The 25945-nt window shown below is 37.1% G+C and overlaps 1 protein-coding gene across 3 annotated transcripts in view; it reads right to left on the bottom strand.

The window, feature by feature from the left end:
- The window catches only part of PRKD3 (protein kinase D3), an 81977-nt gene extending 56669 nt beyond the window's left edge, over positions 1-25308 (bottom strand). For 2 of the 3 annotated variants that reach the window (XM_045079231.1, XM_045079232.1), the window contains exons 1-2: positions 25169-25308; positions 16169-17116 (exon numbers count right to left, since the gene is read on the bottom strand). In XM_045079231.1, coding sequence (XP_044935166.1) covers positions 16169-16456 — 288 coding nt within the window. In that variant the 5' untranslated portion in view covers positions 16457-17116; positions 25169-25308. Of the gene's footprint in view, positions 1-16168; positions 17117-24670; positions 24919-25168 lie in introns of those variants that run through there. The other variant, XM_013062951.2, reaches the window with a different exon arrangement.
- Positions 25309-25945: the final 637 nt, after the last annotated feature.

Here is a 25945-nt window from a genome sequence, read left to right as displayed (position 1 = left end):
GTATTCTTGGTTAGTTTTTATGTCCTCCTTTTGATATCAAAAGATCTTACATAGTTTTATTTAACTATCCCTAGGCCTCTGTAGTTGCTCTATAGGCTCCTTCTGGAAGTTTAGTCCTTTGGAATGTGTCTACTGTGTAGGAATAGACAAAAGCATGTTTACTCACTGCTCAATATTAGAAACTAGTTAAATCAGTTGAACTCAAAATTATGATTCTGAAGCCACATCTGTAATCACCATTAATCTAAAGAATCATATAACCACTTCATCCCCTAAGGAATATAATACACTATAATATTCTAAGACAAAAACCACAGGTTTTCAGGAGCTAAAGAATGCACATGAAATAGACACATATGGCCCAAGAACAATCAAATAAACCACAGAACTGATAGATCATTTACCTCCAATTTTCTGCACCAATAAAGAGAACATTTGTAGAGCTAGTAGAAAACTGTAAATAATTTACCTATACAGATTAAGGAACAACTGGGTTGTCTTCTACACAGCAGAAAATGGATTATGACATTTGTGTATATTCTGTCAAGTACAAAAGCGAAACATAAAGTGAGTAGCTTTCACTCACTTCTGGATCACCACTAATTTCCAATAAACTCCCAAAAGAAAAGGGTTCCCAAAGTAAGTGCGACTTAAGTTTTGCTTTTTAAGTTTATTTAAGTTTAGAAACCACTAAGATCAGATTAATGATAATATTACTAATAAACTAATATTGAGACATTGCTACATGTCAGGTGTTAGGCTAAGCAAAACATGTCATTTAATATACATATACACACACAACCATGAAATGAGTACTATTTTGGACCTCATTTTTTAGATAAGAAACCAAGGTTACGCAACTAGTAGGTGGCAGAGATAAACCCAAATTTGACCCAAATTTGGTTTTTGTTTTTGTTTTTAATTTGTTTTTTATTTTTTAAAAATACTTTATTTATTTGACAGAGAGAGAGAGCACAGCAGGAGGAGCAGCAGGGAGCGGGAAAAGCAGGCTCGCAGATCAGGGAGCCCCATGTGGGGCTCGATCCCAGGACTCTGGGATCATGACCTGAGCCAAAGGCAGATGCTTAATGACTGAACCACCTAGGCGCCTCCCCCCCCCCACAAATGCTTTTTAATAACCATACTATACTGTTTCATATGATTTTTAAAACTTATTCAACCAAAAAATACTTGTTGAACACCTACTGTGGACATGACTGACCTCACAGAGCTTACAGCTTTATGGTGGCTATACTAAGTAAAAGAATAATTACAATCAATATAATGGAAGTTTAAATACAAGTTGTCCAGGAATGAAGAGCACAGCACATGGTAATTAGATGGATATATATAAATGTTGTATTTTACTATTCCCATACTCTCCATAAAAGGCAACTTATGGTTTAACGTACTGGAAGAAAAACAACAGTGGGGATGGTAAATGGAATTACCACAAACAGAACAGAAATCACCACGAATTTCTAGCTCACATAAGTTTAGAACACTACTAGGAAGCAGAATCATACAGCTTTATTCATTTACCTGTGTGTGTGGGGGGAGTTAATATGTGCATAAATACACAGGTTTCTGATTATTGAGAATGTTAAAGGCATCTTGCTTTATCCATGCTGCAAGCTATCAAAGTAGTAGCAGGATACTTTACTAACCACTAAGGTTTATTTCCCCAGGTGAAGGACCATAGTTGGTGACAATAAAAGCAAAAAGTAGGGTTTACAGCAAGCTTCCATACCTCCTGAATGAGATGGTAGTTATTCCTTTGAGTCATTTATCATTTTGTACCTTCTTTTCAAGTCTTACCATGATCTACCTTATATTATGATAATTTTTATTCACTCATCTTCTTTTTTTTCCAGAGCACAAATCATTGGGGCAGAAAATTTATCTTTCATCTTGGTAACTCTACAGTATCTAGCATGGTGACTGAAGAGAATAAGTGCACCACAAATATTTGTTCAATTGCATGAAGCCATAACAGATAATGGTAACTGCTAAGGGGTCATTGTACCACACTATTTAGCTCTCTGCAAATTGCCAAGTAAAAGAAATGAAATCACTAGCACTTATTTTTCTATCTAAAACTTTCAACTATCATATTAACCTATAATCAGACTTCACTGAATTTTTTAATTTGTATACAAGATTTAAAATATACATAAATCTTATATGATGGCAAGCTCATATAACAAAATACACAATTTAAATATTTGGAACAAATATCTTCAGTTTATTACATATCTGCCCTTTTAAACTTACTGATTTCTGTAATACTTAGGTTCTCGATTCTGGCTTTCCTTAGAGCCAAAGGTAGAACTCTTAAACAGACTCTCTGCTCCCAGAAAGCCTTACTTAAATAGTCTGGGGAAGGGTCTGTTAAGCTTCCTGGTTGTTCTAAGGTGCAGCCAGGGTTGAAAACCACTGTTACAAAATAAATTGTATGTAACTTAACCGCATACATGGAGTTTGTAAACACATAAAAATCTTGATCCTCCATAACATCTGACCTGTGATAAAGATTTCTGAAAATTTAGCTGCTTTTGCATAACTACTATGAAACAAAATTTGAAGATTTTGCTCCTTATTTAAAAAAAAGAGCTGGTCTTTAGGAAATGTTCACTGACAGAGTAATCAAAAAGTTTTGTGGGATGTTTAAAAGTTATTGGATAAGCTTTTATAAGGAAAACAAATAGACATAAACACTGAAGTGCATTTGTTAAAATATATATATTAAAGATTGTTCATTTGATTGTCACCAATTTACGACCTTATCAAAAATTACTGAAACATGGAAAACTTTAACAAGGAGCTAGATTCACACTCCTTCAAGCTGTTTCTAACAGTAGGCTGAGACTAAAAAATAATTCACTCAGGTGAATCATACATTCACTCAGATGTGGTCATGGCATACCCCAGGGATGATTCAAATACAACTTTCCATTACACTATATATTTCACCTGAGGGTGCCTGGGTGGCTTAGTCGTTAAACATCTGCCTTCAGCTCAGGTCGTGATTCCAGGGTCCTGGGATCCAGCCCTGCATCGGGCTCCCTGCTCAGCAGGAAGCCTTCTCCCTCTCCCCCCACCCCACTTGTATTGCCTCTCTACCTGTCTTTCTCTCTCTCTCTCTCTCTCTCTGTCAAATAAATAAATAAATAAATATTTCAAGTGAAAGCCTAAATAGCAGATAGACAGATGAGGAGGAAAGCAAAAGAACATGTTCAGAAAAATTTTGTAAGGGTAGTAAAAATGGCACACAGGGAAAGACCAAAGGAAGCTTTAATGAATACAAAAAGTCTCCCAAGTTGAGGAAACTATAACCTCAAGACCAAGTTCAACAAAAACAGAAAGAAAACCACAATAAAGTGATCATATTCAAACTGCTGAAAACCAAGACGACAAAAATTGTAAATGAAGCCAGAGAAAAGAACATATTGCATACAGTTTGGGTCTAATACAACGTAATGAAAAATAATGAAAATGTTAAATATGGGAGTAAATATAAAAGGTAATTTTTCTTACTTTTACTTTCTTTAAAACATAATTTACTGCTAAAAAGCAAGAGTAACAATGTGTTGTGGCATCTATAGCAACAGCTGATCCTCATCATTCAGATTCCAGATCTGTGAACATGCCTACTTGCTAAAATTTATTTGGAACCAAAAATCAATACTTTCTGTGCCTTTGCAGTCATTCACAGACATGCACAGAAGAAAAAAAAAATTAAGTCACTCTTGTGCGCATTCCCAGTTGAAGTCAAACAAGGTGATGCTCTGACTTCTTGTTTCAACTTTCACAGTATAGAAACACATGTCTTTTTCATGGTCTATTTACTGTCATGTGTTCTGAACTTGGATTATTTTTTTACAGTGATTTTTCTGTTTAGAATGCCAGCCCCCCAAGCATCACGCTGAAGTGCTGTCAAGTGTCCCTAAGAGCAAGTAGCCTATAATATGCCTTATGGAGAGAATATGTGTGTTAGAGAAGATTCATTCATGAGATCAGTGTTAATGAATCAACTACATATATATTAAATAAGGCACCTTTAAACAGAAACACATATAAAACAGGCTTACGCATTTACTGCTTGACAAAAATTTTGTGACCAGATGCTTATAGTAACCTAACCCTATATTTCCCCTAAGAGCAACTGTTCAATATTCACCAATTCAAGGTTTGAGGTCACTTTACAGAATGTAACTATCACAAATAATGAGAATAAACTGTTTACAGGAATAAAATGTATGACAACAGTACAAGTGACAACAGAAAGAAAACAAAAATATACTATTCTAAGGTGTAGACTACATCATTCTTAGAATAGTATGATATTGTTTGAAGACATCTCTGATGAAATAAAGATGCATATTATACAAACTAGAGCAAGGTTGGCAAAAATTTTCCATAAAAGACCAGATACCAGTATTTTAGGATTGGTGTACCATATAGTCTCTGTCATAGCTACTTAACTCTGCTGTTGTAGCATAAAAGCAGCCACAGGAAAGATATCATGAATGAGCATGCCTATGTCCCAATAAAACTCTATTCACAAAAAGAGGTGGTGGGTCAGATTTGGCCCACAGATGTAGCCTACTGATCCTGGCACTAGAGAAACTGCAGAAAAAAAATTTTTAAACAGTATAATAAATCAACAATGAAGATAAAATGTACTTACAGAATATACTCAATTCAAGAAGAGAAAATGACCCAAGACCAGAAGAGACAAACAGAAATCAATATATTTAAATGCATCTATATTAAACATTGTATTAAATATAAATGGTCTATGCACTTAAAAAGCAGAAGTTGTCAGACTGAATTGACCCAAGGATATGTAATCAACAAAAAACCCCACTTCACCTAAGACAGAGAGATTATAAGCAAAAACATGTAAAAATATACCACAATGCAAATACTGATTTGGGGGGAAAAAAAGTAAGATTGGTTAGATCAATACTACACAAAGATGACTTCAGAACAAGGTACATTCCAGAGAGAAGGGAAAAAAACTTACACCGAAAAAGAAATCAATATATCAAATTTGTAAAAATCCTAAATGTGCCTGTAAATAATTTTTGCTTCATGTTTTTAAGGTCTATTAATTAAAACGAAAAGGACTAACAGAAAAATCTAAAATTATACCCAGAGATTTCAATACTCCTTTCTCAATAAAAGGTAGAATAAGAAAAGAAATCTATATAGATAAAGAAAACACTCAACCAACTTGATCTGATCTTCATAGAAAACTTCACTCAACAAGAACAGAAAATAAATTTTTTAAAAATTGCATATGTAACATTTAGAACGTAGTGTAAGACAAAAATCCTACACAATTAAAAAAAAACCGTTGAATTATACAGATTGAAATTAAGTATATTCTTGGGCAAAAATTAAAATTAGAAATCAATATAACAGAAAAGCATCTGAAAATTTTTCAAATCCTTCCAAATTAAGCAATCCATGGATCGCAGACGAAATCACAAGTGAAATTAGGAGATAATTCAAACAAAATGTAAATGAAGATAAAACATATCAAAGTTTTTGTGGCATGCAGCTAAAGTAATGACTAGAGGGAAACTTACAATGCTAGACATACATAAAAACGACAAGACTCAAATCAATGACCCAAGCTTCCACCTTAAGAAACTGAAAATAAAGTTAAACTCAAAGAAGGCAGAAAAAAGATAATTAAAAATAGAAAACAGACAATAGAAAAAATCACTTTAAAGGGTAATGAACACAAAGCACAACTTTCACCAATGAATCTGCCCACTTAGATAAATGAAAATTTTCCTTTAAAGTCACAAATTACCAAAGTGTACTCACAAAGTAATAGATAATCTTAAGCTCTATGCCCACTAAAGAAATAGAAATTGAGTTAAAAATCTCATAAAAAAAAAAATTCCAGGCACAGATGGCTTCATTGGTGAATTCTATCATATAGGTCAGGAAGAAATAATTTGCACAAGTTTACTCGGAAAACAGGAACGACATACTTTCAAACTCATTTTGTGAAGCCAACATTACCCTGATACCAAAACCACACAGATATAATAGAAGAAAGAAATTAGAGGCCAATACATCCATTATCTTAGAAAGAAAAATATTAAGAAAATATAGGTATACTGAATCAAGGAAAATATAAAAAGGATAACATATGATGACCAGGAGGATTTGTTGTAAGAAGGTAAGGTTGGTTTAACATTCAAAGGTACGACAACATACTTCAATCATATTAACAGACTAAAAAGATAAAAATACATAGATGCAGGAAAAGTATTTAACAAATTTACAGTCATTCAAGATAAAGAGTCTAAGCCAACTAAGAACAGACAGGAATTTTCTCAACTTGATGAAGGACGTCTAAAAAAGTTTACATGAAACATAATGGTGGAAGACCAAATGTTTTTCCTTTTAAGCCTGATAATAAAGCACAGATGTCAACTCTTACCACTTCTACACAATATAGTACTGGATGTTTAGCCTCCAGTATAAAACGAGGAAAAGAAATGAAGTTTTGGAAGGCAATGCATAAAACTATCTTTATTTACAAAAGACAAGATTATCTATATAGAGAATCCTAAAGAATTTCTTAAAATTACTAAAAGTGATAAGTGAGTTTAGCAAGGCTGCAGGACACAATATTAATGTACAAAAATCACAATATTTCTATACAATAAAATGAAAAATCTGAGATTTTTAAAAATCCCAATTATAACTGTATCAAAACCATGAGAGAGATAACAAATGATATACACAATTTCAATAGGGTGTTTTGTTTCTTGTAGAAATTGTCAAGCTGATTTTAATGGAAATGCAAAGAACACAGACTGGACAAAATAATCTTGGAAGAAAGAACAAAGTTGGAGGACCTAACTTTATGTCTATAAAATTGAAGAATTCAAGATAATGTGAAATTGGTTTAAGAACACACATATATAGATCAATAAAGCAAAACAATTGTTCAGAAATAGATAAAAAGATATGTGGTTAACTGATTTACAATAAAGGTCCTAAAGTAATTCAATGAGGGAAGAATAGTCTTTTCAACAAATGGTCCTAAAAAATCTGATGTCCAATGCAAAAAAATAAAGCTCAACCTTTATCTCACATAACACACAAAAATTATTTTGAAATGGATTGTTACGAGTTGAACTGTTTCCTCCAAAAGGTGTTAAAATCCTAACCCCCAGTACCTGTGAATGTGACCTTTGGAAATAAGGTTTTTTAGATAGATGATCCAGTTAGGATGAAGTCATTAAGAAGGGCCCTAATCCAATAGGACTGTGTCCTTACAAAAAGGGGAAATTTGGGCACCTGGGTGGCTCAGTTGGTTGAGCGACTGCCTTTGGCTCAGGTCATGATCCTGGACTTCCAGGATCATTCCTGCATCAGGCTCCCAACTCCTTGGGAAGTCTGCTTCACCCTCTGACCCTCTCCTCTCTCATGCTCTCTCTCACTCATTCTCTCTCAAATAAATAAATAAAATCTTTTAAAAAAAAGGCGGGGGGGGATTTGTCAACACAGTCATTCATAGAGGAAAGTCAATATGAAGACACAGGCAGAACACTACCTGTAAGCTAAGGAAAGCCTGAGGCCATTAGAAGCTGGGAGAAAGGCATGAAACAAATTCTCACTCATAGCCCTCAGAAGGAACAAACCCTACTGAGATCTCAATTACAGATAGCTAGCCTCAAAAACTGTCAGAATAATTTCTATTCTTTAAGCCAGCCAGCTGTAGTAGTCCCACAGAACTAACATATGGATTATAAAGGTAAAAGCTAAAATTATGAAACTTCCAGAAGAAAACAGGGGACAAAAATCTTTCATTCAGGCAAATATTTTTTAGATACAAAAGCACTATCCATAAAGGAAAAAATCAATTGTACTTCATTAAAATTAGAAATTTTGGCTCTCCGAATGATACTGTTAAGAATATAGTATATTATAATGAAAGGTATATAAACTAACTTAGATCAGACAAAATGGACTTTAAGCCAAAGACTGTAGTAAGAGACAAGGTCATTATATAATAGTAAAGGAATCAATTCAACAAGAGGATATAATATTTGTAAATCTTTATGCACTCAACATAGGGGCACCTAAATATATAAAGTATATAAAGCCAATATTAAAGGATTCGAAAGAAGAAACAGACAGCTACACAATAATAATAGGCAACTTTAGTAATGCACTTTCAACAATGGATAGATCATCCAGACAGAAAACACTGAAGTAAAACTATACATTAGACCAGACACTTAACAGAGATCTACTCCAAAAGCAGCAGAATACATATTCTTCTCAAGCAAACATGGAACATTCTCCAGGAAAGATCGTGTTAGGCCACAAAATAAATCTTAACTAATTTAAGAAGACTGAAATCATATTAAACATCTTTTCCCATGACAATGGTATGAAACTAGAAATCAACTACAAAACAAATCAAAAGAAACCTGGAAAATTCACATATATGTGGATGTGGACATTAAACAAAATGCAATTGTAAAACTAGCCAAGGTGAGATCAAAAGAGAATAAAAAAATACCTTGAGACAAATGAAAATGAAAATACATATATTAAAACTTATGGGATGCAGCAGAAGTTTTGAGAGAGAAGTTTATAGCAGTAAACACCTACATTACAAAAAAGAACTCAGGGGGACAGGTGGTTCAGTCATTAAGCATCTGCCTTCAGCTCAGGTCATGATCCCAGGGTCCTGGGATCAAGACCTACATTGGGCTCATCAGTGGGAAGTCTGCTTCTCCCTCTTTCACTTCCCCTGCTTGTGTTCCCTCTCTCACTGTTTCTGTCAAACAAATAAATAAAATCTTAAAAGAAAAGAAAAGAAAAAAGCTCTCAAACAACCTAACTTTACACCTCAAGGAACTACAAAAATAACAAACTAAGCCCAAAGTTAGCTTAATTAGGAAAGAAGTAACAAAGAAGTAACAAAGATCATAGTGAAAATAAATTAGAGACTAAGAAAACAACAGAAAAGTTCAATGAAACTAAGAGCTGTTTTTTTTTTTAAAGATAAGCAAAACAGACAAACCTTTAAAGAAAAAAAGAGAGGACTCAAAATTACAAATCAAAGAAGTGACACTGTGATACCACATAAATACAAAGGAACATGAAAGACTACTATAAACAATTATACACCAACAAACTGGACACTTGGAAAAAATGGATAAATTTCTAGAACAACCTACCAAGCCTGAATCATGAACAAGCAGAAAATATTAATAAATGAATTCATAGTAAAAACATTGAATTGGTAATCAAAATCCTCCCAACAAACAAAAAGACCCAGATGACTTCACTGGCAAATTCTACCAAACATTTAAAGAATCAATACCAATCGTTCTCAAACTCTTCCAAACCATATAAGAGGAAGGAACATTTCCAAGTTCATGAGGCCAGCATTACCCTGATACCAAAGACAGATAATGACACTATATGGAAAAAAAAATTATAGCTCAACATTCTTGATGAACTAGATGCAAATATTCTCAACAAATATTACTGAATATTCAAATATTGAATTCAACAACACTTTAAAGGCATCATACACCATGACCAAGTGGGATTTATTCCAGGGATGCGAGGATAATTCAACATCTGCGAATCAATAAATGTGATATAACGTATTAACAAAATAGAGGATAAAAAGTAAATGGTCATCTCAACAGATGCGTAACAGGCATTAAAAAGAAATCCTCAAACTCAACACACACAAAACAGATAATCACGTCAAAAAATGGGCAGAAGACATGAAAAGACACTTCTCCAAAGAAGACATACAAATGGCTAACAGACATATGAAAAAATGTTCATCATCATTAGCTATCGTGAAGATTCAAATCAAAACCACATTGAGATACCACCTTACACCAGTTAGAATGGCGAAAATCAACAAGCGAGTAAACAACAAGTGTTGGAAAGAAAGTGGAGAAAGGGAAACCCTCTTACACTGCTGGTGAGAATGCAAGTTGGTGCAGCCACTTTGGAAAACAGTGTGGAGATTCCCTAAGAAATTAAAAATAGAGCTACCCTATGACCCTCCAATTGCACTACTATTTACCGCAAAGATACAGATGTCGTGAAAAGAAGAGCCATCTGTACCCCAATATTCATAGCAGCAATGGCTACAGTCACCAAACTGTGGAAAGAACCAACATGCCCTTCAACAGACGAATGGATAAAGATACGGTCCATATATACAATGGAGTATTATGCCTCCATCAGAAAGGATGAATACCCAACTTTTGTATCAACATGGATGGGACTGGAAGAGATTATGCTGAGTGAAATAAGTCAAGCAGAGAGAGCCAATTATCATATGGTTTCACTTACTTGTGGAATGTAAGGAATAACACAGAGGACGTTGGGAGATGGAGAGAGAAAAATCAGAAGGGGAGACAAACCATAAGAGACTGTGGACTCTGAGAAACAAACTAAGGGTTTTGGAGGGAAGGGGGGATGGGGACTGGGTAAACCTGGTGGTGGGTAATAAGGAGGGCGAGTATTGCATGGAGCACTGGGTGTGGCACATATGAATTCTGGAACACTAAAAAAACAAAATTAAATTAAAATTTTTTAAAAAAGCATTTGACAAAATTCAACATCAATTCATGACAAAAACTCTAAATAAAGTGAAGTACAGAGGAAACATGCCTTAACATAACAGGGGCTGTATACGACAAGCCCACAGCTAACATCATACTCAGTGGAAAAACCTAAGATCAGGAATAAGACATTATTCCTTGCCATTCTTGCTACTTTTATTCAATATAGTACTGGAAGTCCTAGCCAGAACAATTAGGCAAGAAAAAGAAATAAAAGACATCTAAATCAGAAAGGAAGAAGTAAAACTGTCTATGTTTGTAGATGACATGAAACACTCCAACAAAAAATTTTGTTAGAATTAATGAACAGGGCGCCTGGGTGGCTCAGTGGGTTAAGCCGCTGCCTTCGGCTCAGGTCATAATCTCAGGGTCCTGGGATCAAGCCCTGCATCAGGCTCTCTGCTCAGCGGGGAGCCTGCTTCCTCCTCCTCTCTCTCTCTCTGTCTGCCTCTCTGCCTACTTGTGATCTCTGTCAAATGAATAAATAAAATCTTAAAAAGAATTAATGAACAAATTCAGTAAAGTTGCCAGATACAAAATCAATATACAATAATTAGTTCCCTTTTTATACACTACTAGGTTAATATCAGAAAGAGAAATTAACAATCCCATGTATAATTGCATCAAAAAGAAGAAAATACCTATAAATAAATTTAACCAAGAAGGTGAAAGATCTACACACTAAACATTATATCTGTAAAACCTTAATGAAAGAAACTGAAGAAGATGCAAATAAATGGAAAAATATTCTATGTTCATGGACTGGAAGGTTATTATTAAAATGTCCATACTACCCCAAATTTTCCAATGGCATTTTCCACAGAAATAGAAAAAAGAATCTTAAAAATTATACAAAACCACAAAAGATCCTGAATAGCCAAAGCAATCTTTGAGAAAGAAAAACAAAGCTGGAGGCATTTACGTTTCTTGATTTCAAACTATACTTTAGAGCTATAGTAATCAAAACAGTATGGTATTGGTATAAGAATAGACATATAAAATCAATGTTACAGAACAGAAAGCCTAGAAATAGACCTATGCATATATGGCCAATGAATTTATGATAAAGAAATCAAGAATATACAATGGAAAGAATAGTCTTTTCTGTAAATGGTGCTGGGAGAACTGGGACAGCCAAATGCAAAAGAATGTAACCGAACGCCTATTTTACACCGCACACAAAAATCAACTCAAAATGGACTTAACACTTGAATGTAGGACCTGAAGCCACAAAACTCTCAGAAAAAAAACATAAGGGATAAATTCCTTGACATCATTCTTGGCAATGAGTCTTTGCATTTGACACCAAAAGCAAAGGCAACAAAAGCAGAAATAAACAAGCAGGACTACATCAAACTATAAAGCTTCTCCTCAGCCAAGAAAACCATTGACAAAATGAAAAGGCAACTACAGAAGGGGTTAAAAGTATTTGCGAATCGTGTGTCTGATAAATACCCCAAATACCAAAAGAACTCCTATAACTCAATGGCAAAAACAACAAACAATCCCATTTAAAGATGGGCAGAAGAACTGAATAGACATTCCCCCAAAGAAGACATACAGGTAGCAAACAGGCACATAAAAGGTCCTCAACATCACTAATCATCAGGAAAATGCAAATTAAAATCACAGGGAGATATCACCTCCTGGCTGTCAGACTGGCATGAGATAAAAAGCGTTGGTGAGAATATGGAGGAAAGGGAACTCTTATGCGCTGCTGGTGAGAGTCTAAATTTGTGCAGCCACTATAGAACACAGTACGAACAACAACAAAAAAAGAATGTGGACATTCCTCAAAAAATTAAAAATAGAACTACCATATGATCCAGCAATGCCATTTCTGAAGAAAATGAAATCACAACCTCTAAGAGATATCTGCATTCCAGGTCAATGCATCATTATTTACTGTTGCCAAGACATGGAAAGAACCAAATGTCCACCCAAGGGTGAATGAATAAAGAAATTGTGATATATATATATATAATGGAGTATTATTCAGCCACAAAAAGAAGGAACTCCTACCATTTGCAGCAGCATGGATGGACCCTGAAAGCATTATGTTAAGTGAAGTAAGTCAAGCAGAGCAAGACAACTACTGTATGATCTTACTTATATGTGAAAACTCCTATAACTTAACTCACAAAGACAGAAAACTGACTGGTGGTTACCAGAGGCAAAGGGCAGGAAGGTAGTCAAAGGGTACCAACATCCAGTTATAAGATAAATAAATTCTGGCAACGTAATGTATGGCATGATGCCTATAGTTAACAATTCTTTACTGTATACTTGAAAGCTGCTAGTAGAACAGACCTTAGAAGTTCTCATCACGAGAAAAGAATTAACTGTGGGAGGTGATATAAGTTAACTACATTTACTGTAGTTATCATTCCGCAAAATATACACATATCAAATCATTATGTTGTATACCTTAAACTAATACAAATTTGTAAATGTTATATCTCCATAAAACTGGAAGAAAATTAAAAGCAACGTAAATGATCAAAATAAGAAACTGGTTATAAACTTTATGCATCAAGATGACTGAACAGTAGCCTTTAAAATGATTATTATTTAGATTAGTAAAAGAGAGTTCTCTTTTAAAAAGAGAGAACAGATGAAGAGAAACCACAGACTGGAAGAAAATATCTACATTTTATATCTGGTAAGAACCTGTATCTAAGATGTTAAAGAACTTGGCAAATAAGCTCATGGACAGATAACCAATCTCATTCATCATTAGGAAAATGCAAATTAAAACCACATGGAGCTATTACTACACACCAGCCAGGAACAGTTAAATTAAAAAGACTGGAAATACCAAGTGTTGTTAAGGATATGGCCATCTTATTTCTACATATGTACCCCAAGGAAATGAAAACATGTATCTATAATCGAGATCTGAATGAGAATGTTCAAAGCAATTCTATTTATAATGCTCCCAAATTAGAAAAAATTCTACTATCAATCAACTGATGATTGAATAAACAAAGTACAGTATATCCATACAATGGAAAGTACTCAGCAACAAAAGACTATATACTATGACTTCATTAATATGAAAATCTAAAAAAAAAAAAAAAAAAAAAGTGTAACTATAGTAACAGAATGCAGAGCAGCATTGGCCCAGGACCAGGATGAGGAAAGGAGACTTCTGTTTGAAGTCTTCTACATCCTTTATCAACCTGAGGAGCACTCTTTAACTCCACTTTCTACTTAACTGTCTTACTCTGATGAATAGGTTTCCTTTAGTAGACTGTGAGTTTTTTGAGGGAAGAGACAACTGTTTAACCTATTTCCTCAAATTTAACCAATACCCTATCTTTTAGAAGGTTCAGGTAGATGTAGTTACTAAGAATAGATATAAGAAAAGCAGGTGTGCCTGTAAGAGTTCTGACAGTAAACCTGGAGTTGTATAGGTGTAAAATGGAAGACTGGTGAGCAAGTGCCCAAAACAAGAGGGAAGGTGAAAAGCAAAAGCAAAAGAACTTCTGACTTGGTTTTTCCAACCACCAGATGAGTTAGCAATCCATGAAACATCTCTAGAAAATCTTAGGATCTGAGATGGTTCCCTTAAGAATTCTGATTTGGCCTGAAACAGGTCAACCCTTGAAACTTCTTTCTCCTTTATCTGTCTCTAGCAGTGAAGACCCAAATTCAGATTAAATGATTCAGAATCTCATTGCTGGAATTACAACCAGAAATCATCCCAACTCAATCATCTGACAGATTTGCAAACTATAATCTAAAGAAATCAAATCACTTGTGCAAAGTTATAATGTAAATAAATACAGCTGGCATAGTTTCAAGCTTAAAACTCTTTTATACTACACTTAAACAACAGTTAGGATCCCAGAAAACATCAAGAGGAATGTGTAATATGCTTCTGCCTATACAGACTATGTATTTTTGCCAAATACATCCCCATTTCACTCTAATGTTAACTCAAATTCAGTTTACTAGGATACCCATTTTATGCTGGCTAGCTCTATATTCAATAATTCTATTTTACATCTATATAAAGTTTACACTGATGGGTTTTTTTGGCTGTCTTATTTCCTTGGTACCACTGAATTTTTTCCGTATTTTTTCATGGATTACAATGTTTAATCCAGTCTCCTAAGAGTTTACCCATCTGACCCACATCTCACATCTACATTAAAGATGAACAAATTCTAAAATAATCCTGTAGAAATCAGTATGCCTCTGTATGAACATAAGAACGAAATGAAATTTTAGAAGACTAAAAACAATAATACAGATTCTACCAAAACATTAGTTATAAATTTCTGTGGGCTCAAATGAAAAGGAAACATTCAAGCTACAAACAGTAGTTAAGATAAATTCTTATCTTTAAATTAAATAGCTAGTTGCCAACGTATTTGTGAAAAGCCTCTGTAATGTTTAATGAAAGGGAAAATAAAAGCAAAAATACTTAAAGACACCCATATGGTTCTACAGATCTACAAAAGGAAACTGAATCTTTAAACCACATTTCAAGAGACAAGTTACTGTTACCACACACAAGGCATAGGCTGTTTTCTACAAACCGCACAGCATTTTTAGATCATTACTTATTTCTACATCAGAAGATAATAACAAATCATATAAAGCATAAGAAATTAAAACATAAACAGTACAATGAGAGAAGCCTGAATACAAATATATTAATCTCACCTGATATGATTTTTAAAATAAAAAGTACACTAATTTGTTCCAAACAAATTTGAAACATACGCTCAGTCCATTAAAAATAAAATGGAACTAATTCTTACTATGTAACCACATAGTTCTACGAAAAAATAGAGAACATACCCACTTATCCAGCAAATCAAAATTATTAAAGACATTTAGCTATTAAAGACATTTAAGGTTCCTTAAAAAATGATAAAGTATGGGGCAGGAGGTATGCAGAAGGGAAACAAAATAAAACCACCCTCAATTTCAAGTTTTTATGTATTGTCATATATTAAAAACTTGTTTACCTATTTTTTAAGCGAGAGAGAGAGTGGTATTCTCGTATTAAATGGTAGTATAGGTGAAATCAAAACCTAAAGGGAAGGAAGAAAGTACCAAAAAAAGGGTAGAATACAGGGCACCCAGGAAAAACAGGTGTGGACCTGGCACTCAGCCACAGCTGTGTTCCATCCTTTTGGTAAGCCACCTGGATGCCTTGCACCCTCTGCGTCCTATTTTCTCTAAAACCAAATGAGATTTCTGAAGTCCTCCTGATTTTATATGGATTTTCCTGCTTTTTTTTTTTTTTTTTTTTTTTTATTTTTTTCCTGCTCTTAAAAGAAAAACTGAATAGGCAGTATTTTAAAGTTAGGATAAACACTCCAGTTGTTAGAATCTGAAATTTCAGACTTCAGGCTTCTAGTCTATTAGCATTCTTCCAAAATGATCCAAATTAGAATATAAACAATTGATCCATATATGTTAACTCACTGTTGCATGTATAATTTATAGAAAAGCATTAGAGACAATATTAATTAGAAAAACTATTGACATAAATAGCATGCACATACCTTCTGATAAACAATGGAGCACACAAGATCCTTGACAGCAGATAAAGATAGTTCCTGGGCTTCGATGGTAACGCTCTCCCGTGTAAGGCCAATTTGCAGCAGAAATGAAATTGTATGCTCTGAGCCTCTGGAGTTGGTGAGTGATGGCGCACTGAAGCTTCCATTAGAGAGTCGGGCAGAGAGTCCTGTTTTTGGACTTGAACATGGAGAAGGAGCTGGAAGCACAGCAGGAAGTGTTGCAGGTAATACAGATTTCTGGGCTGAAGGAGGAGAATTGTTTGCAGACATCTGCCTTTCTTTAATCTTTTAAAATAGTCGTCAATTCTTTTTCAGTGGTTATGAAGAGGTTTTTAAAATCACAGCAGGAAAAAAATGACTGTACTTTTGGATTTAACTGAACACTTCTTTATTTCCTCTTTTAAGCCACTCATGCCAATGACTGTAACTTCTACAACTGTGAGTTGAATACACAAAAGGTATGACTTCCTTTAGTATTAGTCCCATCAAAAAAGAGTCTTGTCTTTAGGACCACAACTAGGGATTTGCAAAGGATTTAACATCACTGAATTATCTGCATAAGAAAAGTGTTGACATTGCTTCTTTACTAACCATCTTCATTTATTTTCTTTTAAGTCTACTCTTGTCTCTCTCTCTTAATTCCAGAAAATACATATTGAATAAAAGTTGTTTTTCTATTAAGATGAAATCCTCCTGATTTAAAAAATAAGTGGTTAGGCTTAATCTATTTAACCCTTATCTTGAGGTTTACTGATTTGATGGGACACTTTTCCAAATGTCCACACCTTAAATCACCTTCTCAAATGTCTTTACTTTCATTTTTGGAGGGGGAAACTTTTCCATGATGAAGCACAAAGTACAGTACAGGCATATTTCACTTGATGAATAGGTCCACTGAGAAAAGTTGATGCTTTCTGAAATGTAGTCAGCCTGGAAGGAATTTTAAAAACACTCTTAATATTTTATACTCATTTGACATTATTTTAAAAATGCAAGAATCCCTGTATTTTTTTTAAATGATAAGTTTTGGTTGTATGTTTGTAATACATCAAGACATCCTAATGAGTAGCCATTTTAGGGGGGCCTAGTTATCAGAGACATTTTTTGAGAGAGGTATAATTTTAGGGAGAGCCTCCTGCTCACCACCACCTCCTCCACCACCACCACCATCACCACCAAGTCCCTGGCACTCCTCCCTAATACCTGAAACCTGAAGGTCAAACACTTTTATCCCACAAATATACAACTGAGTTAGGACAAAAACAAAGAAAAATAGGAGGGACTAAAAGAAGGTTGAAATGGACACCATCATAAAAATAAAGCACACACCACTCAGCCATATGAAAGATGTATAATACTGTCCTAATAAAGACATGCCAAGAGTATTCTTTTTTTATATCAAAAAGTCTAATTCTGCCAAAATATGATTGACTTGCTTTGTTGACAGATTTCTTTCAGAAGCTAAGAAAGCAGAAGGAACATCCTATGCACCGTTATAATGTGAATGACGTATGACAGGATCACAGGAAAAAGTGATCATATTATAAAGGGTTTCTAAAAGTAAAAAAAGAGAGAGCACTAGGCTCAGTTACAAATGTATCACAGTTTACAACAGAACAGTTCAAAAACAAAAGGTATGACCCCAATGACCTAAGTGAAATGGCTCACAAGGGATCTAAATTTTACACAATTCCAATGATGAAAAAGAGGGAAGCACCCAATGTGGCTGCAGAACCTGTAAAGAAGAGCAAAAACATACAGATAGGGTAACAGGAATTTGAAAGCTCAGGAAAAAGTGAGGCTTAGAAAAAGCTGCTTAAGGTAACAAAAGCTTTTATAGCTACATTCAAATAAATATCATTCCACCTTATATGGCACAGCACTTAACATCTTATAAATATTTTACATACTTTACCTCATGCATATCTCTTTGGAGACAAATATGATTTCTGCAGATGAAAAAACAGAAGCACAAGCATATAAAGTAATGTGCCCAGCATCACATGGGTATTAAGAAGTGGAGTGGGGGGAGCACCTGGGTGGCTCAGTCGATTAAGTGTCTGCCTTTGGCTCAGGTCATGGTCCAAGGTCCTGGGATGGAGTTCCACATTGAGCTCTCTGCTCAACCTCTCCCCACTACCCCCCCCCACCCAACTCATGGGGTCTCTCTCTCTCTCACACAAAAATAAATAAAATTAAGAAAAAAAAAAAAAAGAAGAGGCAGAGTGGGAATTAGGACCCAAGTTTCATACTTTCTTACCAAGTGCTGTCTCCACAATAACATACTATTTGTCAAAGAGAACAAGGAACTGAGAGAATCACCGCTCAGAGAAGATGTTGTTAGGGTTGAGAGAGCACATAGAAAAGGCAGAATTGCTCAACTTGTATTTTGCTTATCTTCTCTCGTTTTAAACTAAAACTGTAGAAGAGCAATGAGAACTGAAACCCGAGCCTAGTGAATGAGAGACTAAAACAACTTTATATGAGTACAAGTCTTTGGTTCCAGATGCAATTCATTCTATGCTGCTAAAGCAATCAGCAAGTGTAATCACAAAGCCAACTCTCATAATCTTGAAGAAAGAGCTCAGAAAGAAATAATCTGGGCCTGGATATTGGTCAGATGTACTTCAAATTTTACGAGCTGCAGAAGTGGAGAAGTGGATTCCAGAAATCACGGACATATAAATTTAATATTAATCTTCAGTCAAATGTGAGAATAGATTATGAAAATGAGTGGTTTCTGAATACTTAGAAAATAAAGTAATCTCCAGATGACAGCATGAATTCAAACAGAATAAGGCCAAATCCACTGCATTTACATCTTGGAAAAGATTGATTACTAGACTTGTTAGATGCAGGAACGAAGAATAATAGTAACTTACAGTCACTGAGTTCCAACTATCTGTAAGGCACTGTTCTAAACATCCCATATGCAACAACCTATTTTATAGTTGAAAAAAACAGTCTTAGAAATTAAAGTACTTGCCCAAGATCACACAATTAGCAAAGCCGGGGGGGGGGGGGGGGAGTGTATTCTGGCCAGAACAGTATTCAAGATTTTTTTTATGCTATTTTTGCAAATACGTTGTTTGAGTGTGAGTTGGATATTAGTGTAGTTGATAAGTTTACTGGTCTATAACAACCTAAATGAAAGAAATCTTTAGGGGACGTGCCTTAGAATTCTGCTCTTGACCCTATATTGATTCTGACTGTTTTTAAGATAAAGACACAGAAGACATGCTTATAAAATCCCAAGAGTACACAATCTGGGAGAAACAAACCAAAGTTAAAGTGGAAAGTAATAAGAGTGAGTGTAAAGCTTTACAATGGAGAAGAAATGAAGTGCTCACTTAGAAGCTCTTTATAAGATTTTTTTTAAATATTTTTATTTATTTTATTTATTTGACAGAGAGAGATCACAAGCAGACAGAGAGGCAGGCAAAGAGAGAGAGAGAGAGAGAGAGAGAGAGAGAGAGGGAAGCAGGCTCCCCGCTGAGCAGAGAGCCCGATGCGGGACTCAGGATCCCAGGACCCTGAGATCATGACCCGAGCCGAAGGAAGCAGCTTAACCCACTGAGCCACCCAGGTGCCTAGAAGCTCTTTATAAATGGAGTTAGTCACCTGAGTTTAAGGAGAGCTAATTGGTGGCTAAAAGAACCAATGCAAAACTACCTACCAGGACACTGAGAATGTATTAATATCAATCTTTAAACTCTGTTGCTGGTCAGCCTACATCGCCACTGTATTCATTTCTACACTCCACATTTTTAAGAGCTATACTGATTAAAAAATAGTAATTAAAAGCATGCATCCAGTTAAAGGTTAAGACAATGTCATGTGAAAATATATGCTTAACAAAGCTAAACAGAATAACAGTCTTCAAACAATGGTCTTACAAATAATATTTGAAAAGGCGTTAAGAGAATAATTGGCTTTACTCAGTATTACTGCAGAGAAGTTTAAAATGAAGGTAGCAGCAGAACTTGCTCACCTCACAGGATGTGATGAGACACCTGAAGTACCTACAACAGTACCTGGCTTACAATTAAGTGCTCAGTAACTTGCAACAATTTTCGTAATAATTACATGAAGAAATTAATAATTAAGGTCCTACTTTATGCCAAAGGCTGCAATTAAGATACGATACTTCATTACATCCTTACAAGAACCCTAGGGGATTTAACTCTGTTTTACTGAAAAGAAGCCAGGGTTTCAGAGAAGTTGCTTGCTCACATCTAATATGGCATGGAACTCGATTCAAACAAAAGCTTCCCTGACTCCAAAGCCCACGTTCTTTCTACTCTTTCATTCCACCTCCAAAAGCCTAACAACAGAACAGGTCTTCTCCTAAGGTAATGAGCTACTTACCATAGACAAGCTGAGTCGTTTCAAAAGCTGAACTACTATCAGGGGCACCTGGGTGGCTCAGGCCTTAAGCTTCTGTCTTTGGTCCCCATAGGGCTCCCTGCTCAGTGGGAAGCCTGCTTCTCCCTCTCCCACTCTCCCTGCTTGTATTCCCTCTCTCGATGTCTCTGTCAAATCAATAAATAAAATCTAAAAAAAACTTAGCTATCATAAAAAAGGTAGTAAAATATCTAAGAATAATACTGTATTCAGGTTAAGTACCTCAAAATACAAGATGCTGCTGTGTTCAATAATAATTTATTTTCAATGGATGTCTTCCCACTAAATTTTCATTTTATTATACCTGTTACTGTTAGCCAAGTAACATAACTGTCTAATACAATCGGCCAACTTATCAGAACTACTTATAACTATTAATAAACTATATGTTATACTTTGTATAAAAAATTTTTTTCAAGTTTCAGCATGAAAACAAATAGAAGAAACTAAATGAGCTGTCATATTAGCTTCTGCCCACTCATCCCATCTGTGTTCTCCTTTTATTTTATGGAACCCTGATTTGCTCTGTAAGATGCAACAAGATGAAGGATGAAAAATATGAAGATGAGTATCAAAAAATTTAATAACTATTTTATTTTGTCTTTACATCTCAATTAGGAAACTGAGACAAGACAATTACTAATTTATAAACTGTATATTAATTAGATATGTTTGTTTCTAATAGCTGTAAGTTGGCAAGCATTTCTGATATGTTTATTTGGAACATCTCAAATATTCTTTGGGGGAGTTATCTGTCACATATCCAATTCAAATGAGCTTATATAATCCATCACCACTGCTGAATGGAATCAAAAGATGAAATATTAAAAGAATCTTGAGCCCACCCTGCCCTATGATTACAGACAAGGTAAAACAAAGGCCCATTACTTTATGGTAACATCACAAGTTGATCCACCTTTCCCTCCCATGCTCTCACCTCCTGCCTGCATGTATATATCTCATAATTTAGCAAAGCCTCTAATTAGAAGCTCAAATAGCAGCATTTTCATTCAACATTTACTGAGTGTCTAATATCTGCCACACTGTTACTAGAGACACTATGGTTATACAGCAGTAACCAAAACAGACATGGCTACTGGAGCTTACAGTGAGATGTGGGACACACACATTAACCAAATACCATTCACATAAATAGCAAAGTACCTACAAATTATGGAAAACGATATGATAAAGTATACTTAAAGGACCTAATTTCAACTGGGGCCTCACGCGAGGAGACCTTAAGGAAGTGGTGCTTAAGCAAAGGCCTAAAGGATAAGTAGGAGTCAGGGAAGGAGAGAGAAGAGGGAAGAGGACTCCAGAAGACAAAACAAATCCAGTTCTTAAATACTTCATAAGGAAGTTCATTATTTAGTACAGCCAGTGTCCTTTCTGGTAATCAGTAAATCAGTAAAGGTTAAAGTGAAGAGTTAAAATGTTTTTCTTGGGACGCCTGGGTGGCTCAGTTGGTTAAGCAGCTGCCTTCGCTCAGGTCATGATCCCAGCATCCTGGGATTGAGTCCCACACCAGGCTCCTTGCTCAGCAGGAAGCCTACTTCTCCCTCTGCCTCTGCCCGCCACTCTGTCTGCCTCTGCTCACTCTCTCTGACAAAAAAAAAAAAAAAAAAAAAAGTTTTTCTTGTTCTGAGTAGCATAATATTTACCATGACTTCCTCTAGTAATGGGTTGTCCTGGTTCAATTTAGTTTTGTGTGTCAGGAATGCTAATGAATGGAGGGCCTTCCCACCCATCCCCCCCATCCTTGATACCTACACGTATTCTTTTAGCATGTAAAAAAGCACATGGCCTTTTTCAGTGCAATCCTGACTACTGTCCAGAAGTCAATGTCTGTGTTTTGCCTTGATACAGGCTTAAGCTGGCTTAATAATCCTAGTGTTGTGTTTATATTGTATATTGTATATTTATATTGTGTATTGTATTAACAATTCAAATAACTTGGTAGAGTTTTTTAAATCCTAGTCTGTTGCATTCCTGGCACCTATTTATAGATTTTCAAAATTATAACTATTCCTTAGATTAATATAATACTTTTCCTAAGAGCTCAGCATTCAACTAAATTGTTTACTGCTAAAATTCTGCTCATCTGGACCAGTGATATTTGAATCTCGGTCCTTCCACTCTCAGAGAGAGTACAGAGAGCACACCATGTCTGCTCAGCTGCTCAGGCACTGAAAAGTTTATCCCATAATAAGATTACAGTCTGCCAATCTGGCCAATGCTGTATGAATCTATGCTAGGCTTGATGGACCTTCATCGCCTCTCTCTGCCCCAGTGGTATCTGAGAAATCTGACTGGCTAACAGCCAATAAGCAATTTCTCACACAATGTCACTGTAAACTAACCATACAAGTGGAGAAAACTTTTCTTCTGCACTAAAATTAAAGTTAAAACGTCTCCAAAGTGTATCATCTCAAATTTTTCCACTGCTCCAAAGAGGCACACATACAAGTTCAATTTAAATTACATAATCGGAGACTCAAAGTAGTACCAGCACAGATGATTGTAAACCATAAAATTATTAAACCAAATTAAAATGTGTACTGGCAAATAATTTCCCCATGTAGCCAGTTCTGCAAAAGTAGTTTCTTTTAAAAATGAACAATTAATTTCAATACGGTAGTACTTTCATCAATTTTAGAAAGTCTTTTTTAAAATGAGAAAATGTCCCTTAAAAGTGCATGTAAAGATTTTTTTCTTTTAAAATCTTTTTTTTTTTTTTTAAACATTTTACTTATTTGACAGAGAGCTGGAGAGCACACACTGGGAGAGTGGCAGGAGAGGGAAAAGCAGGGTCCCCGCTGAGCAGGGAGCCCAATGGGACTTGATCCCAGGACCCTGGGCTCATGACCTGAGCTGAAAGCAGTTGTTTAACCGACTGAGCCACCCAGGTGCCCTGGTTTTTTCAATTCTAATGTAATTTAAAAATTTTCATGCCCCAGAGCTTGATTTATTAAAGCCCCCCCCTTTTTTTTCCATATGCCAGTGTTAAATGAAAAACAACCCACTGAGAGAAATTTCTCTTTTAAAGATGTCATCTATTGAAACTGAAAGCTCATAAAATTTGTGTATCTTAAAGACTCACTACTGAAATGCTTTTAAAAAATCAGTCTCTAGATATGAAACAGACAACATTTTGAATGTGAGTCATCCTAAAAAGTGAAATGCTATCCACCAAATTATAGAACTTAGTATGGAAACTGGTCTGTCAAACACTCCAAGCTTATCTGATCACATCTACCACATCTATATTACCTGCTGAAGCAAAACCTAACAAGGCTTCATGACATGTTTAAAATATTTTTACTAAAACTTCTAACTTCCTGGCTGAATTTTCATGCCTGCTCTCAATACAGATCCTAACGGGAGGAAGAAAAGGTTCTTTCGATAAAACGCAGAAGTCTACAGCTTAGGTCAGGGACCTTTATGGATGTCCTCATACCCATACCCATTAGAGGACGCATTAGAAGTTGGTAAGTAAACGATCTCAGCGAAATCACTGTCGCTAAAAATGCAGGAAGAACTGCTACATCAAGTACAAAGTAGAAGCAGTTGTAAGTTAACACAATATAGCATTTTCTAGGGTACAGATCAAGGCATTTAAAAAGTTTTTGTTTCACTTGCGGCTACAGCTCATTAAAGCTGTGTAGTACCAACTAGTAGTTCTGGGTGTAACTTATCCTTCCTAATCAAAGATGACACCGATATCTTATTTCCTGTGGGGATGGGTGTGGTTGAAAAGACAGTTAAGTCCAAGCCATCAATCTGTGTATGGAGAAGTCTGCGGGTCTCACACACGCTTGTCGCCTGATTTTATATTCGTGCCTGCAGTCGGTAAGGCCTATGCTGCGATGATTTCAAATAAAATATCCAACAGGCAATCGAGTAGTCTGTGGTTATTGTTACTGCTCAGAGAAAACAGTCGCACTCCTCAGCGTTTCATCGCAAGAAAAACCTCCCGGGGGTGAGAACAACTCAGAGCAAGGCTGCAACTTGCACAACTAAGCACGGTCAGGAAACTGGGGTGGGGGCTCACACGGTCTCTAAGCACCATTTACTCACTCCTTTGAGGCGGCTACAACACGAAGTGATGAATAGGAGAGGGGAAAAAAAAAAAAGGATCATCCCCAATTCGGCAGCTTGACTGTCGCTGGGCTGGCGTCGGGACCGGCCGGAGGAACCCCGAAACAGCCTGCTCCCGCAGCCGTCGCGCGCGGTGGTCGCCGGCGGAGCGCGGACCCAAGTTGGCCTCCGCGCCCACGCCGGAACTTGGCCCCGTCTGGCGGCCGCGCCGGCGCTCCCCGCTCGCCGCGGCGCCCCCCGCCCGCTCCGCCCGTCGCGGGCTCCGCCAACTTCCCGCCCAGCCCCGGAGGTCGCCGCCCAGCCCCGCGCGGGGCCCCGAGTCCCGCCGCCGCCGCCGCCGCCGCTGCCGCGTGCGGGCGGGGGGGTGGGGGAGGGGCCGCCGCCGCCTCACCCGACGGGCCGCGAGAACAAAGCGGCGGCCGCGGCGGCGCTAACTTTTTCGGTGTCTGATCCGCGCTCCCTGAGGCGACTACTTACGGAGGCGGGCTCCGCCGGTCGTGAGAAACTCCGCGGCCGCCAGCGTCTGGATCCCAGACGAGGCGCCAGCAAGGCTTCACGCGCCTCGCAGGATCCCGCCCGCCGCTGGCGCCCCTTCCTCCCTCCCTCCTCCCCGTCCCGTCCCGAGGCCCGGGGGCGGGGGGCCGGGGCGTGCGGGGCGGGGGCGCGCGGCCGGCGCGGGGCCTGCCGGGAGCTGTAGTTTCCGGGCGGGCCCGAGCGGGTGGTAGCCGCGCGGGGATGCTACTGTGCCTTTGCACTGTGCAGGCAGCGAGGGCTCTGCGTCCTCGGACGTCCCCGTGTCTCCGGGGGCGCGGCGGAGCGGAGCGCGACCGTGTATTTCAACCAGTTACAGACCGTACTCGAACCCACCATTGCCTTTTTCTCTTTTATCGTCCGCTCTGACGGAGGCCACGGTGGCAAGGAACCAAGAGGTGACAACTTGAATGGGGGACTCGGAAGGGGTCCACAGCAGAGAGCAGTTTCCACCCTGATTGCTCTTCTCCCTGCTCCCCACGTTCTCCTCCCTCGGGCCTGCCTCCCGGGCGGCCGCCTGGCGCCGCAGCCCCAGGCATTCTGCCCCCGACGCCGAGACATCCAGAGCCCTTCATCTAAGCAGAGTACACCGAAGCGGTAACTTTGGTTTCCTATTTGTCCACCACTCGGCTCGCGGGTGTCCCCTGCCATCAAAGTGAAGTGCAGTCAAGAATCATGAACCTAGGCTGCCACGTCCAGGGAAACGGGGTAACAATGCCCGGG

Source organism: Mustela putorius, unplaced genomic scaffold (genome assembly GCF_011764305.1).
Source record: "Mustela putorius furo isolate JIRA1106 unplaced genomic scaffold, ASM1176430v1.1 tig00000281_pilon_pilon_pilon, whole genome shotgun sequence".
NCBI lineage: Eukaryota > Metazoa > Chordata > Mammalia > Carnivora > Mustelidae > Mustela > Mustela putorius.
Note: the sequence above shows the minus strand (reverse complement) of the source record. Positions and strands in the feature narration are given on the sequence as shown.